Genomic DNA, 16768 nt, shown 5'->3' with positions numbered 1-16768 from the left:
GAGGGGGAATGAGACAAAGCCCAGGCTTGGCAGAAGTCCCCAGTACTCACCTTTAAATACTTATGAAAGGCTGGGCTCCAGCAATGCATCATGGGAAACTCTACCTGCATCCCGCGGGCCACATGCAACCTAAGATAGTTGTGAATGGGGTCTGACACAAAATCGTAAACTTTTTAGAACATTGTGAGATGTTCTTGCAGTATCTACTGGTAACTAGGTTGTGCAGTTCTTAAGTATAAACATTGTAGATGACATCATCGAGTCTTGCTGTCAAAAGACTTGGTACACCTGCTGGAACCAGGTCTCTGACTCTAAAAACGAGTAACCTATTTTTGAATGAGTCATAAAAATAGCCCAATACTGGTAAGCATTCGTGCTGCTGAGAGTGCACAGAGAGGAACCAGCATTGGCACCACCAAGGGAAAGGACAGTAGAGTCCATCTCAGGTGGTGACTCACAGGTCAGAGGAAGGCACATTCATTTCCTATGGCTGATGAGACAAGGCTGTGTAAGTGCAAACCAGGCAGAAGTGTCTTTCTGGTCTCGAGGCCAGAAGCCAAGCACAGGTCTTAGCAATTGAAGAGGAAGATGTCAGATCTGATTCCTCCTAGAGCTTAGAGGACAGGGCATTGATTCTGTGCCCTGACTAATGGCCTCCACCTCTGACTTCAGAGCCTCTTAAGAGCATCACTCAGCCTACCTCTCTGCTTATAAGCCCCACCCAGATCTTCCAGTGTCAGGTGAGCTGCCCTAGCTACTCCGGAAGCTTGAGCGTCATTCCATGGGGCATTGCCTCCCCTCAGACTCTGGGATGTGGATGCTCGTGGGAGGCTCTACTCCACATAAGACAGCCTGGGAGAGCAAACTGGTTTCTCCTTTCCCTAGCTGGCCAGGAAGTTCTTGGTAGAGACTGTCCTCCTTTTCCCTGAATCAACTGCCCCCACATCTGTTCAGGCAGGAAGCCCAAGCCAACCTCTGGAAATAGCTTTGCCCAAGCCCTGAGGGTGCACAACCAAAGAGAAACCATGGCGCATTGGCCCCGAGGCCAGTTTTGCTCAGAGACATGGAAAAGAAAGAGCAATATTTTTATGTGAAGCCAGATATATTATTGGAAAGCTAAATATACATGAATTAAGGAAATGTCACACGTTGCCGGTGGGCTGCTGTGGGCTGTCCCGTTTCCATGCTCTTCTGGAATGTGAGGACATGTTTCTTGCTTCTGTGCCTTTAGGGGTATGTCTGGTGGGAGGAGGAAGAAAAGTCTAAGGCAGATTTTGGTTAAATAGAGAGTATTCATTCTGGAGTCTGTCTTAGCCAGGACTTTATAGACAGTCTCTGCTGGCCCTTCCAGCCCACCCCAGGTCATTCATGCCCCATTCAGCACCTCATAGAGTGGTACTTGGAAATGTGAGTTTTGGTAGCCCCATGGTGAAGTGAGGGGGCAACAGGAGTCTCTAGATGACCTAGAGGTCAGTGTCAGGTGACCTTGATTTTCTTTGTAGAACCCCACACTCCAGTGATAAGAAGGGTACCAAGCTGTGCTGGGACCTCAGGGCACCATGTCCAGCCTCTGTCTCTTTCATGACTCAGGATGGTATGTGCCACTCATGACCTTGCATGTCACCTGCCTGGCTTCTCCCTGAGTGTCTCTACAGACTTGATGCTGAATTCTGCAGCCTGGAGCCAATTGGCAGCATTGATCATGGGAGGAGGGTTGTCTTACTCCTGAGAACTCTACACAGGATGTGTGACTAGCCCTGGGGTTCTGGGACCACACTTGGGTGGCATCTAGGCACCTGCCCCCACTTCACACCAGAGTGCTTTGGAATCCAGAGTTGAGGTCCTTAGAGCAGAGCCTGGGGATGGAGTGACCGTGGCTGACGGAGAGTATAGACTCAGGAGAAGGCTAGAAGCAGGATGAGGCAGGAAGAGGGCTAGCCCAGAACACCAGAGGACACCCCGCTCTGGGCTCTGGGATGTGTATAAGAGCATGTTCCCCCTCCCTTGTCTGTTGACAGCTGCTGTCTGCTGGTGTGTACAGTGCGGTCCCCCGCTTCAGCTGCAGGCACATTCTAGAGAAGGACCATGCACATTGCCACATGCAGCCCAGGGTGATCCCATCATCCATTGCGGAATCCTTTGAGCCTCGGTTTTTCAAGGTAGCTGTCTTAGTTAGGGTTTTACTGCTGTGAACAGACACCATGACCAATGTAAGTTTTATAAAAGACAACATTTAATTGGGACTAGCTTACAGACTCAGAGGTTCAGTCCACTGTCATCAAGGCAGAAGCATGGCAGCATCCAGGCAGGCATGGTGCAGGAGGAGCTGAGGGTTCTACATCTTTATCCAAAGGAAACCAGGAACAGACTGGGCATGCTCAGGCATCTAGAAGGAAGATCTCCAAGCCCATCCCCACAGTGACACACTTCCTCCAACAAGGCCACACCTTCTTCTAATAGTGCCACTCCCTGGGACGAGCATATGCAAACCATCACAGTGACCATGACAATGATGTCTCTCTCAGAAAAGGGCTGAGATGCCACTTGCCAGCCGGATGATTCTTGAGGATTCTTTCTGTTTTAGGACCCTCGAAAACTGAAGTTAAACTCATGCAATGGATTGGGTGTTCACGCATAAGTGTGTGATTTTAGGTCCCTTAGATCCTGGAGACACAAGAGTTCTGGACAAAGATCAAAAGAAGATCAAAAAGAAAAAAAAGGAGAAAAGACATCTACCCAGGGCTAAAGGCATACCCTCTGTATTTATGGAGTTTCTGGGAGTTGGGAGACTGAGAGAGGGTCTGGATGAACTGGGCAATCCTCCTGGCTTCCACTCCACCCCCACGACTGCCTCATTCAGAATGCCCTTCCTGGGGCAATGGCCTCATAGGGCATGAGTGCAGGGTGTTATGGAAATTGTCACCTGTCCTAACTCACCTTCACTCCAGGAGGCCCCAGAAGAGTCAAGTCATGAAAGGTTGGGATTGTCCAGTCGGTGCCCTCAGCCATGGCTTTGTTCTCTGGAGATCATAGCCTTGTTCTGTCACTGTCGCCTGCAAGGACACACCTGCATCTTCTGCCTCTGCCTTGCATGTTATTTAGTTTTCAGTACAGAGGTTTGAACCTAGGGCCTCGAGCACACTAGGCGAGCTTCGTATGACTGAGCTGCAGGCTCTCTCTACATAGCTGGGGCTGGCTTTGAATGTGTGATCCCCTGCATTAGCTGAGATGACAAGCCTGCTTCTCGGAGCCTGATTCTCAGCACTTCTTAAACTGCTCCAGACCCTGAGATCAGGAAGGTGAGCTCCAGTCGTGGCAGGGGGAGGCGCTGGCCAGAGGTAAAAACATTGGCTACCTAGATTTTATCTTTTACCCTCCAGACTTCTAGGAAGAGGTTCATCTTCTGAACAGTGACAAATGTGGTTCCAGAACTTGTATGGGTGTGCAGTGTGTGTGTGTGTGTGTGTGTTCATGTGTGCATGTGCACATGAACATGTTTGTGTCTCACAAACAAAATCTACTCCAGGGTGAGGGAACACATCTTTCCATACACCCCTCGGATGCTGCCTTAATCCAAGATACGTGTTTCCCATTTGTCCCAACACTTCACCTGCTCTCAAGGGCAGTGTCCTTGGCCAGGCTCTTCCCTGTCCTCCTGGCTGGGATCATGCCCCCTACTCTCCAGAACACAGTAGACAGGAATGGCCCTCTGCCTCAGGGGCTTCCTAGCTCCCAACCGTGTCTTTCTTCAGGGCCCTCTGAGGGTCCTGAGCACCAGAGCGAGAGTCCAGCTCTGGGTGTTGCACAGTTCAGGGAAGCCACTGGCCTCTTTAGGAAGGGGAATTCCTGGATCCATGATTCCTCAGGTCTATCAAATCCTGATATCTTGAGAGCCCGTAGCTAAGTGGTCCTTGCGGCAGAGTTGTCATAGCAACAGAGACACTAACTGGACTAAATGGAGTGGCAGAGCTGGTTGTTTATCTGTCAGCAGATGGTGAGTTGATCACCATAAAGATGTGGGTCTTTTGGTCCATTTGAGAAACAGACATGTGAACCCAGACAGTACCAGGCCCCAGAACTAGCAGGGTGTCAATACAGTGACAATCATGCCTGTCAGCTGCTGAGCAGCCAAGGGCCCACCGTGAGGCTCCAGGACTATGTCATCATCCTCTCCTTGCTTCAGGCCCCTTGTATGATCATCACTGTATCCAGCATGCCCTGTGCTGGCCCAGGGGTCCAAGGGAAGTCATGCTGCCCTTGAGTCAGGGGAAAACAAAATAAAAGTGGAATCGGGCCATGGTGAAGGCAATTGTAGGAGAGGAAAGAGAAAAAGAAGGACCTTTGGGATGTAAGCTTGTACAAAAGAGGAAGGGTCAGAGTGAGAGGGGAATTATGGGTAAACGGATGGATGGGTAGGCAGATGGACATGTAGATGGATGGAAAAATGGGTAGATGGATGAATGGATGGATGGATAGATGGATGGATGGATGGATGGATGGATGGATGGACAGATGGACAGACAAATGGTTGGATGGATGGATGGGTGGATGGATGGATAGATGGATGGACAGATGGACAGATGGACAGACAAATGGATGGATGGATGGATGGATGGATGGATGGATGGATGAATGGATGGATGCATGGATGGATGCATGGATGCATGGATGGACAAATGGACAGACAAACGGATGGATGCATGCATGGATGCATGGATGCATGGATGGATGGATGGATGGATGGATGGATGGATGGATGGACAGATGAACAGACAAATGGATGGATGGATGGATGGATGGATGGATGGATGGATGGATGGATGCATGGATGCATGGATGCGTGGATGGATGGAGTAGCAGGTGTGTAAATCTATGAGTGGATTGATGGACAGATAGATGGATGGATAGATGAGTTGATGGGTGGATGAATGGATGAGTGAATAGATGGACAGATAGACAGATGGGTGAATAGATGACTAGATGGGTGGATGAATGGATGAGTAGACAGGCGGATAGCTGGATAAACTGGTAGGTGGGTGGGTGTGTGGATCAACAGCAAACAGCCATGTCTGCAGAACTGCAGGTAGTTCTTTCTTACTCTATAGGAAAGTAGTGAAAATGGAGACGATAGGTGAAAAACCTCAAGCTCCTAAGCGTGTTTGATCTAGCTGGGGGAGCCATCTCAGATTTCTTCAGTCAGATCTGGAGTTTGCTCTGATCTCCCTCCTCTGTAGAGGCCACTGGACACAGTAAGGTGAAGGCAGGGGTCCAGCTATTCTCTAAGGGGAGAGGAGTGTTGACCAAGCCCAGAGCATAGGGCTGCAGGGACAGGCTGGCTCTGGAGCTGGTGAGCAGGTGGGACCAGCCAGCTGAGGCCCAGAGAGGGAGGTAGGGAGATCAGTGAGAGGAAAAAGACTCCAGTCTCCAGCTCAGTGGGAGACAGTGGGAGGCAGTGGTGCCACTCCTAGTTCCCAAAGACACAAACAGGGGGAGGAAGGGGCTTGTAGAGAAAGATGAGGGTTCAGCTTGGGACATGTTGAGCTGCAGGAGCCAAGAGACACCAAAAGACATATTCTGTGGAAAACAGGAGCTAAGACCATGCGGGGCGACACAGGCTGGACGGCTGCAGTCAGGATGTGCAGCAAAAGCCGAAGGCAGAATAGGCTGCCAGAGGCAGAGTCTGAGGAGGGCCTGCAGGAGGGATTAGGGGTGGCAGGAAGCCAGGAAGAGCACCCTGAAGACCAGAAGGCAGGCAGTGCTGTGATGAGCCCTGACCACCTGCATCACAAGGCAGGGCGGGGAGAACAGGGCAGACAGTGACTGTTTCAGACCGTGACTGAATGCATCTCCTAAGATGCAGGCTTAGGAGAGTAAGGCCCAGCCAAGGAGCTGGATTCGGTACCCAGTTTCTCTGGCTCTGAAACCCGATTGGCTGTTTTGCCGTACCATATTTAGCAAGTGGGGTTAGCAATCCAGATGCACAATAAGCCTGGAAGACGGATAAATAAATAATGCTTGGATGGACAGACGAATAGACAAACAGATGGACGGATGGACATTGTTAGCAGCGAGTGATGTAAAAAGATTTCAGCCAATAATGGGAATGCTGGCATATTCCTGGGAGCCCATCCACAGAACGGAAGCAGCCTGAAACTTTTTATAGCACTGCAGACTGTGGAGACAAAGGCTCGCCTTCCTCCAGCGTCTGCTAACGACCCTTTAAGTCCTTTTTCTGAGCAAGTGTGGGGTTTTGTTCCCCCTCTTCCCATTCTTACTTGTGAGTGAAGGCTAGTTTTAGCACAGGGCCTTCTTTATTTTGCTAACACACATGATGAGTAAGATGGCCTCCCAGTCAGCACTTTCCAATTTTAAAAGCTGCTAAAAACTGATCTTTGAAGCCATGCTTCCTGCCCCTCCCCACCACCACCACCATCAGAGAGCCTGAGGGCCCTGGAGAGGACAAAGGACAACAGGTACCTCCTGCCAAGCTGGGTCAGGAAGCCACAGGACAGGATCAGCCGTACCCAGCTGACCTCCTGATGGCAGGGTCCCAGGACCCAGAAAGTGACCCAGAGCCACAGGCAGGTGCTTGGTAAATGTTTGGGGAGTAAATGCACGAGTTTCATGTGCTTTTCTTGGCAACACATATATGTTAGTCACCCTGTGATGCTCTGCGTACAGCAAGATAGAGTTTGCAGGCAGAAATAAAGATGGGCTTGGGGAGTTGCAAACGCGTGACTAGCTAGCATTCCCTGGGTGTGTGCTGTGTGCCAGGTACTGTGGTAAGCCCCTCTTGAAGGGTGCTTCTCCCAGTCTTCCCAGAACCCTTTACAAGGGAGGCACCACCACTGTCCTCATCTTTTAAAGGAGCAAAGTGAAGCTGAGATGAGAGAGACCCCTGAAGCCGCTCGCAGATTCTTGGTGGCACTTAGATTTTAATGTGACTCCAAAGTACTCCAAAAGCTGTGAATTGGGGAGTTCAAAGAACATCTCAGGAGACTATCAAAGGAATAGAAAAGACCAAGACATATGGACAGTATGGCTAGCTTGGGGTCCTGGCTCCATCACCCTCCTGTGGCCTCAGTTTCCCTGTGGGTAAAATGAGAACGAAGATTCAAGATAGCCCAGTGTTCTTGGTAGAGGATCAGGGAGACTCTGCGGTGTGCTGTCTTGCTGCCCTGGAGTCACCCACGAAATCGGGGAAAGTGACTGCAGCTCAGCCCAGGGCAGCATAATTAATCTCTGGGGTGCCTAGCACAGGGGGCTTCACCTCCCGCCCTGTTGGCAGAGCCCTTGGCTGTGAATCTGGGCATGGAACAGTCCCCTGGTCCTGGCACTGAGAATGTCCTCATCCACCTCCATACCCTCTTCTGCCCACAGGGGAACGACGTGCGGATCATCCTTGGCCAGTTTGACCAGAACATGGCAGCCAAAGTCTTCTGTTGTGTAAGTGAGGCTGTGGGAGTCCTGGGTTCACGGAGCACCCCAAGCCTGGAGTCAGGCTTCCTGGATCAGAGTCTGTACTCGGAGCTGGGCGGTCACAGGGGAAACTGGGGGTACTGTATCAGCCCTAGGGTCTCTTTTTTGTTTTGTTTGTTTGTTTTTTTGACACAGGGTTTCTCTGTATAGACCTGGCTGTCCTGGAACTCACTCTGTAGACCAGGCTGGCCTCGAACTCAGAAATTAGGTCTGCCTCTGCCTCCCAAGTGCTGGGATTAAAGGCTTGAGCCACCACTGCCTGGCAGCCCTAGGATCTCTTCTGAGTCTCTGTAGGACACTGCAGACACCCCCAGAGGGACTAAGAAGGCCTCAGAGCTGGCGACTTGGGGACACACCGCCTACTCTCAAGCAGGTTATATAGAGCAGGTGACCAAGAACTTTTATACATTATCCAACTTACCCTGTTCAGTAGCCATGAGAGGTGACAGGGCTTCTCCAAAGGTCCATAGCCACCTCGTGAGCAAAGCTCTGACTCTTGGTGTGATCTACCCCTGACATTCTTACATGTGTGTTCAGGGTCCCTCTGAGGAACACGTCTGCTTCGTTGCTGTTGCCCTCAGGTCAGGAGGGAAGTCCACCAAATGACAGCCGAGTTACATGCCACAGCATCTACCTCTAGCCTTCCTAAAGTTATTCTTGGTGTTCTCCAGTGACGGGGCCACAGCTCCCTAGTCTCGTGCCCATTTTGTCCATACCTTAGCCGGAGTGTGAACGGCAGGCACGCAGGGACTGTAAATTCATCAGACAGAGCCAAGGTGGGGAAAATGAAGGAGACTGAGGATGGACCTAGAAGGTGAAGCTGATGAAGAGATGCGGGCACCCAGCAGGCCCGGGAGTGACAGCAGACAGTGGCTAGAAGCCAAGGACACACAGGTCACCCCAGCCTGCCAGCTCAGGGCAAAGCAAGAAAGTTGAAGCGTACCCGGAGGAGGCTGCCAGGCCTGGGAGAGGTGACACAGGAGTCCAGCCAGCCACCTGAGGCCCTGTGGCTGCTACGTTGTCATTGGGCCCCTATAGCTTCAGAGAACACCTCAGAAAAAATGTGAGTGGTTACTCCACCTCGCCGGCTCACACGGAGACATTAAGTGAGACAACTCTTTTTATGAAGCCTGAGCCCTGGCCCTGGAGACCCCCTGTTCCTCCTGTCTATAGATGGGCATGAGAGGTTCACAAAGGGGCTGGGCACAAGGGTCCTGAGGAGCAGCAAGATGGCTGTGCGGTCCAAACCCAAGGAGGAAGCCCGGAGCAGGCCAGCACTGACTCAACAATGCCTCCAGAATCAGAGCGCCTTGTTTCCCCCAGGAGGGCCCAGAGGAACAACAAAGCAAGCTCCCGCATGGAGAAGGTCCCAGAAAGAAGCTGGACTTGACCCACCCACTCACCAATTTCCCTAGACTTTTGGAAGCCTTAGTGTCCATCAAGAAAGAAAGAAAGCAAAGGACTCTGGGAGAAAGTGATGAACGAGAGAGTGTTGCCCCCAAAGGGGCCTGTTGGTTCCCATGTGCTGTGAACACCCTCGACCTTGTGTGCTGGCTCCAACCCAAGGCCTTGTGTGACTGAGACCTGTCTTTGCCCTGTGCCAGCGAGAAGTGGTTCCAGGAGCCCCGGCATTTGCTTTGGGCCACCCAGTTCCCTGTCTGTAGGTGCCTGCCTCTGCCTATGGGTTCACTCTGCACATGTGCCACTTGGGTTCCCACATAGAAAAAAAATCAAGGAATTTGGGGACAGGGAATAAGGAACTGAAGTGAGCAGGACTTTTGTAGAATAATAAGCAGCAAGGACCTCGTGACCTCTGGCTGCCCTGAGGAGGAAGGACGGCAGAGAGGAAGGCAGGCCACCGTGGTAGGAAAGGCTTCAGAGCATGCACACCCGTGCTGTCTTCTGGAAAGTTCCTCAAGGAGCAGGCTGGATGGACCATGAGGGTCTGAGGTCTACACACACTGTGTCCTGATCCTGCTTCCTCCTATACACTATGTAGCCCGCAGCCCTGCTAAATTACGGAAACAGCTGTTAGCACCAGAACAAGGCCTTGGGCTGCCCTCTTGTTACCTATGCCTCCTAAGGAACATGCCTCCCCTGTAAACAGGGGCCTTTAAGATCCAGGAAGCTTCCAGAAAGAGGCTTTATTTTGCTAAATTAAAAAGGGGGGACTTTAAAATGTCTCAAGAGTCTTGCACCTTTTTCTCAGCAGCTGTGTTTAAGGAAATCCCCTCAAGACAGACAGTCTCGTAAGCACAGGGGAGATGACAGCAGACTCCTGTACACTGGGGTGAGAATCTAAGTGCACATACAGCCACGCCCTGGTCAGACAGTGCGTGTGGGGCTCCCCCACGGGTGGCGGATGAGAGGCTGGGGACACACAGGACCTGCCACAGATGGAAAAACCAAAGCTTTGGGGAGTTCCTGTTCAGATGTCTAGTTCCTCCCCGCATGATGGTACCACGTGTCATCTCCATACAAGTTCAAGACCAGCCTGGGCTACGCAGAGTCCCTGTTTCAAAAGCAAAACAACACACCCCAGTCTTGTTCTTGGTCAGGACCTGTCATTATCTTCTTGTAAACAATGTTTCTGCAACTAAACCCTGATCAGAGGGCTCCCAGCTGCTGCCTGCTTCTGTCCAGCTGTGAATCTGTTATGCACATGAAAGACAAGTGTTCTCCATGCCAACCATCCAAACTCTGACTGGACACAATGATAATGTAGTCGCTAGGAAAACAAGATGAGGTTTCATCCGTAAAGGTACCGCGTCTAGAATGGGGGAGCTGGGAGCTCGGTGATGTCAGAACTCCATAGCGGAGGTGGTTGAAGGGCTCTTTCATTAGTATCCAGGTACTCCACTTCACTGAACCAAAGGGCAAAGGCCACAGACATGGAACCTGGGATGGCACGGAGGAGCCCTCCGACCCACGCCCATGCCATGGGCTTCTGCTCACTGTGGGGTAGGGCTTTGTCAGGAGGTTAGAGCATTACCTCCCAGTGTGGCGAGTGAAGCCCATCTTAGTGCCAGGGCAGTCTCCATGCCCACACAGGCAGATACCTCTGTCTAGGGCATCTGGTCACAGATAGAAACCTGACTATCACCTGAGGACTTTATCCTGAGCTTAGTCTGACAGACCAGACCAAGATAGTACTGAGGGGTTGACTGAGTATGTCTAAGCCACAGAAAGCCTGTCCTTCCTGATATGAAGTAACTACAGTAAGAACGATGGAAAATAAAGATACATCAGAACATTCTTGGATTTGATGAGCAGAAAACTTTATAGCCTCGCTGTCAGCAGGCCAAGCCTGACTTTCTTCCCTGGCTATGTGGCCTTAGAAGAGTCGCTTTCCCTCTCTGATTTTTCAGTTTCTCCATCTCTAGAATGAGGATAACAAGCCTTGTTCTGACCACCTCCTGGGGAGATGACTATCAATCAAGAAGATGCAGGTTTCTGTGTGCAGCCAGAGGCTCTGCCTTGCTGTGCGCAAGGGTTCAAAGGCGCGCTCGGCCGGTAGCGCCTTCTGTAAGCGGCAAACTGTCTGCTGGGCCACACTCAACCGCTTTGAGACCTCTGATGCAGGGGGGATGTTGGTACATGCCCACTGCTCTGATGACATCCTTGGTGCAGGGCATCTTTTAGGGCTGAAGACCAGAAATGCTACGCTTCTTCCTCATGGGCGGTGCAAGCTTTGTGAACAACCTGTTGTCCTTTTCTCTTAGGTCACCAGGGAGTTCATAGTGAAACACACACCTCTTGGGTGAAATACCAGAACCTACATCGGCTTTTCTATGAGCAAACAGAGTCCTTGGTTTTCTCCAGGCCTCAGACCTCCCTGTTTTATCCTACCTAATGTGCAATGCTATCTGAGGTCCTCAGAATATAGAGAGGAGGTGGCTGGCAGAAGTCTGCACCCCCTCTGGGAGGAGGAAGCGCAGCTCTTGTACCCTCTTCTGGCCCCCAAGCCCCACTGATCCTGGGTCTCCACCCACCTCCCGCAGGCCTTCGAGGAGAGCATGTTTGGCAGCAAGTACCAGTGGATCATCCCGGGTTGGTACGAGCCCGCGTGGTGGGATCAGGTGCACGTGGAGGCCAACTCCTCACGCTGCCTGCGCAGGAGCCTCCTGGCTGCCATGGAAGGTTACATCGGAGTGGACTTCGAGCCCCTGAGCTCCAAACAAATCAAGACCATCTCAGGGAAGGTCAGTATTGGGGTCCCTCCCTCCTGGCCAGCCTGGCTTATTGAGTTGGTAGACATTGACAATGTGTGGTCAGGGTTGCCCTGTGCTCCTAGCAGATCAGTTGATGTCTCTAAGCAACACTTGGAAGTGAGGGTCGGTGGCTGCCTGTCTGTCCAGAAAGCAAGAGGATCCAATGAGGTGAATGTTCTGCGGGGGCACATGACACAGGATACAAAGCACGGGTCCTTGCACCTAAGTGGTAGAGCCCCAACTTGTGCGACATTGACCATAGTTAGAGTCTCCTCCAGCTTGGAACAGTCTGGAAAGTCTCTCTCTCCTGATACCCAGTTCAATGATGCTTCTGTAGATTTAGTGGTGCCAACACACTTGGGGTGATATGTTGCAGGCCAGCCATAGCCGGGCCTGGCCACCTTTCATCACTGGGCAAGCCTCTGCTTCCCTGGGTCAATGCAAGGGTCATTGACCCTCCCTGCAAGGGTCAATGGTGAGCAGCACGCCCTGCTGCTGGAAGCAAGACCTTGTTCAAGAGACCCAAGTCCTTGGAACCTCCCTCCACCAATGGCCATAAGGGCCATGCCCCTGCCCTGATGCCTCACAGGGATGACAGTATGCAAACTCCCACCGCTTCTGTCTGAATGACTGGGAAGACCATAGCTGGCAAGGCCAGCACACACCTGTGATCCGAGCACTCAGGAATGCCAGGCCAACTTTGGCTACACAGGAATTTCAGGCCAGCCTAAGCTACATAATAAGACCTGGTTTTAAAAAATGAGAATTATGAAAAGCAAGAGGCCACAGCCCATGTCATGCGACTGTGAGATCCACCATTCCTCCTCTGACTGGCTAAATCCCATGCAGTGTGGAATATGCCTCTCCCACTTGTCTGTCCCCAGAAAGAGTACATGAGCATGTGTGTGCATGTGTGCATGTCTGTGTGTGTTTCACTGTGTATCCCTGGCTATCCTGGAATTCACCATGTAGACCAGGATGGCCCTTCAGCACACAGAGACCCACCTAGCTCTGTTTGCCAGTCCTGGTACTAAAGGCCTGGACCGCCATGGTCACTGCGTGCCAAGAGTTTATACTTTTCACAGCAGGCTCTTAAGGACGTACGTAGTCCATTTCCTGGGGAAGCTTTATAACCAAGTGTAGATAAATGTTTTTCTTCATTATTTAATCCCAGTCAGAACCACCTTTCTACCAGTGATTTATTGGTTTGTCAAAAATCTAGCAAATCATTAGGACGGGTTTTGTAAACAGCTCCTTAGATCATGTTGGCACCTGGCTAGAAAATGCTGGAAGAAATATTTTCCTATCAAAATCGATGTGTGCAGTGGGAAAAAAATAAGTGAGACGCTGAGGAATGAGCAGAAATAACTCTCATTTGGGTAAATGTTATTTTTATGGGTGTCAAAGTTTGCGAGTTATTAAGAGCCTCGGATCCAGAGTATACTATATTTTAATTTAAAAATAGCGAAGTTTGAGGGGGAAAAAAAAAACCTCAAAAACTAAGGGGAAAAAAATTCCCAGAGGCAGACAGGATATTAACCAAACCCAGGGTAACAATGGCCAGAACGGTCCACAGGAGCCCTGTGACACTAAGTGACATGGCTGGTCATATGTCTGAAGGGTCTTGATGTCCATCTGAAAGCACAACATCATGTCACCCAGGGCGGGAGCCCCGGAGGCAAGACTGAAGCAGAAGCCATAGAGGTGCTGCTGACTGGCTCGCTCTCCTGGCTCCCCCAGCCTGCTTTCTTACACAACCCTGGGCCACCTGCACAGGAGCAGCACCACCACAGTAGGTGCCCCCTCCCCCACCCCATCCCTATCAACCAAGAAAATTCACCATGGACTTGCCTACAGGCTAACCTGAGGCATTTTTCCAGATGGCCTGAGCTTGTATCAAGTTGAGGAAAGCCAGCCACCTAGGGAGGGGCTCCTGTGCCCAGGACTAAGAGAGTCAGTAAGTCCTCCGTGAGCTGGGGCCCTTGAATCCTGACACTTCCGGTTGACACACAGTGATGGGAGATGGTGGGAGGTTTTGAGAGGGAGGTCACTATACCCGCCCCAATCTCTGAAACGGAGGCAGGGAAGGGCATGGAAAGGCAGGAGAATCCAGGATCCAGCCTCACCGTGCTAATGCCCCACCCGCTACAGCCTCTACGTGGCTGCTTCCCTGGGAGACAGTGCAGGGAGGAGGAGGAGGCTGGTGGCCTGTGGGGGCACACTGGCTAGCTCTGAATCCTGATTGGGGAAGTGGCTGTGTCTATAGCAACATTCTTGTCTCCCCTCCTCCGGGGCCCCAGTAACAGGATTCTGACTGTAAGCAGGTAGGTGGTCATGTTTTGAAAACTGGGCATTCCCTAATTTCCCAAGCCAGCTGTGGCTAGGGTTCTAGCGTGGCCAGTGAGATAAATGGAGTTTCTCAGACTTCCAGAAAACCTGCCACGGAGGGAATTCATCTTCTGTGTTGGTTGGAATTAGAATGAGCTCCCTGGCCCTCTGGCAGCCACCTTGATGTGTAGCCTTGAGACGGAAACTCCATTCTAGACACTGAGATTCAGAGACAGGATCCAGGTCTCTGGTCCCTTAGTGAGGCTGGCCTGGAAGCCCATGGGTGGTGACATTTGCTGGAAACAGACCGGAGCAACCTCATGGAAGTCACAGACAGCTTGTTGGCTGTTACAAGGTGAGCCTCTGATTGACAGAGGGCAAGTCCTTTAACCTCCCCCTCGTTTCTTACCTGGGGTACTGGTGATGATGTCTCCTCCCCCAGCTTAGTGAGGACACATGCGGTAGTGCAGTGAGAATTTCTTAGTCTGCACCCAAGGTGCTCATTAACATTCAGGCTGAGCACTGGGGCTGGAGGCTCCTGGGGCCGAGCTCACAGCCAGAACAGTGGGATGAGAGAGTGAGCCTGCACAAAACACACGACGGGGGCCTGGAACTGATCTGAATGTTCTCCCCAGCCAATAGCACTAGCAGCGGCTGCCACTCTGACTCCTTTGCCCTACAGTCAGCTGCTCTGGACTTTGAATATGTGATGCCCTGTGGGCCTTTCCTCTTTCCTGAACACACACGAGTGAGTGATCTCTAAGGTGTTTCATGTTCAGTGTTGCATAGTATTCCACAATGTTAACCTACAAATCCCTCCATCTCACCTTGAGCAGATCTCTGTATGGCTTGGGATGGAAGAATCACCAATGTGCATTTCTGGCTAGATGCGTGGCTTTGATATCTCTCCCCTGCAGCAAGCGCTCTTAAGATTTCCGCGTGCGTAATCACATCAATGGTGCATACCCTGCACACAGACCTACTCTGGTTGTTATTAGAACTGAACTGACTGCAAATCAAAGTCTTGGGGGAAAACGGGCATGTTAGTCACGTTAGTCGGTTCAGGCTGGGAATCCTGTGATATTTTTTCTCTCGTTTCTGAGAACTGCTTTGTGTTCTCTGGGTGGAGCTCCCATGTGCATTTTTTCCTGATTTGCTCCTGTCTGCTGTGTTGTGATGGAGGCTTGCTTGCCCCGTGCTTGGGTGCGGAGTCTGGTGGAGCTTCTGAGTCACAGAATGGGCATCTGTGGGCTCTCACAGACACTGCCAAACAGCTTTCTAAAGTGACTCTACTGGCTTACACACCCACCAGTGGTGAGGGGGACTTCCACCCTGTGCACACGCTTGTCAGAACTTGGCGTTGTCAGCTTTTTAATTTTAGCCAAGCTTGTGGGTGGGGCGTGGCATCCCACTCTAGTTTTACTTTGCACGTCCCCGGCTGCAATGGAATTGGACACTTTCTCATCCATTTTATACATGTGTGCACCCATATGCACAGGAGTGTGCTCGTGGAGGCAGGGGGACAACTTCAGGTGCCGTTCCTGAGGAATGTCATCCACCTCCTTTGAGGCAGGGTCCCACCCAGAGTTCCCTGAATAGGACAGACAGGCCAGTGGGACTGCCTGTCTCTGCCTCCCCAATGCTGGGATTATAAGTAGGTGTCACTACACCCAGATTTTCATGTAGGTCCTGGGGATCACGGGTTCTTGTGCTTGCACAACAAGCAGTCGTACCAAGGTAGCACCACCCAGTCTCTCCTATCTTTTCTGGTTGTTTTTCGGCCTCTTTTGTAATTGCTGTTTGGGTCTTTCACCCGTTTTTCTACTGGAGTCTCTGCCTGGTTGTCTTTTCCTTTTCTTTTTTTTTTTTTTTTTTTTTTTTTCAGATTTTTTTTTATTTGATATAATTTATTTACATTTCAAATGATTTCCCCTTTTCTAGCCCCCCCCCACTCCCCGAAAGTCCCGTAAGCCCCCTTCTCTTCCCCTGTCCTCCCTCCCACCCCTTCCCAGTTCCCCGTTCTGGTTTTGCCAAATACTGTTTCACTGAGTCTTTCCAGAACCAGGGACCACTCCTGCTTTCTTCTTGTATCTCATTTGATGTGTGGATTATGTTTTGGGTATTCCAGTTTTCTAGGTTAATAACCACTTATTAGTGAGTGCATACCATGATTCACCTTTTGAGTCTGGGTTACCTCACTTAGTATGATGTTCTCTAGCTCCATCCATTTGCCTAAGAATTTCATGAATTCATTGTTTCTAATGGCTGAATAGTACTCCATTGTGTAGATATACCACATTTATGGGGTACAGAGTTAAACAAAGAATTCTCACCTGAAGAACTTCGGATGGCGGAGAAGCATCTTAAAAAATGCTCCACTTCATTAGTCATTAGGGAAATGCAAATCAAAACAACCCTAAGATTTCATCTTACACCAGTCAGAATGGCTAAGATTAAAAATTCAGGAGACAGCAGGTGTTGGAGAGGGTGCGGAGAAAGAGGAACACTCCTCCACTGCTGGTGGGGTTGCAAATTGGTACAACCACTCTGGAAAGCAGTCTGGCGGTTCCTCCGAAAACTGGGCACCTCACTTCCAGAAGATCCTGCTATACCACTCCTGGGCATATACCCAGAGGATTCCCCACCATGTAATAAGGATACATGCTTTACTATGTTCATAGCAGCCCTATTTATAATTGCCAGATGCTGGAAAGAACCCAGGTATCCCTCAACAGAAGAGTGGATACAAA

General features: G+C 50.8%; 1 protein-coding gene across 1 annotated transcript in view; it reads left to right on the top strand.

The window, feature by feature from the left end:
- The window catches only part of Gabbr2 (gamma-aminobutyric acid type B receptor subunit 2), a 339984-nt gene that overhangs the window by 179593 nt on the left and 143623 nt on the right, over positions 1-16768 (top strand). The window contains exons 5-6 of the mRNA XM_052176457.1: positions 7381-7446; positions 11481-11681. Of these exons, the coding sequence (XP_052032417.1) occupies positions 7381-7446; positions 11481-11681 (267 nt within the window). The remainder of the gene's footprint in view (positions 1-7380; positions 7447-11480; positions 11682-16768) is intronic.

Source organism: Apodemus sylvaticus, chromosome 3, assembly GCF_947179515.1.
Source record: "Apodemus sylvaticus chromosome 3, mApoSyl1.1, whole genome shotgun sequence".
NCBI lineage: Eukaryota > Metazoa > Chordata > Mammalia > Rodentia > Muridae > Apodemus > Apodemus sylvaticus.
Note: the sequence above shows the minus strand (reverse complement) of the source record. Positions and strands in the feature narration are given on the sequence as shown.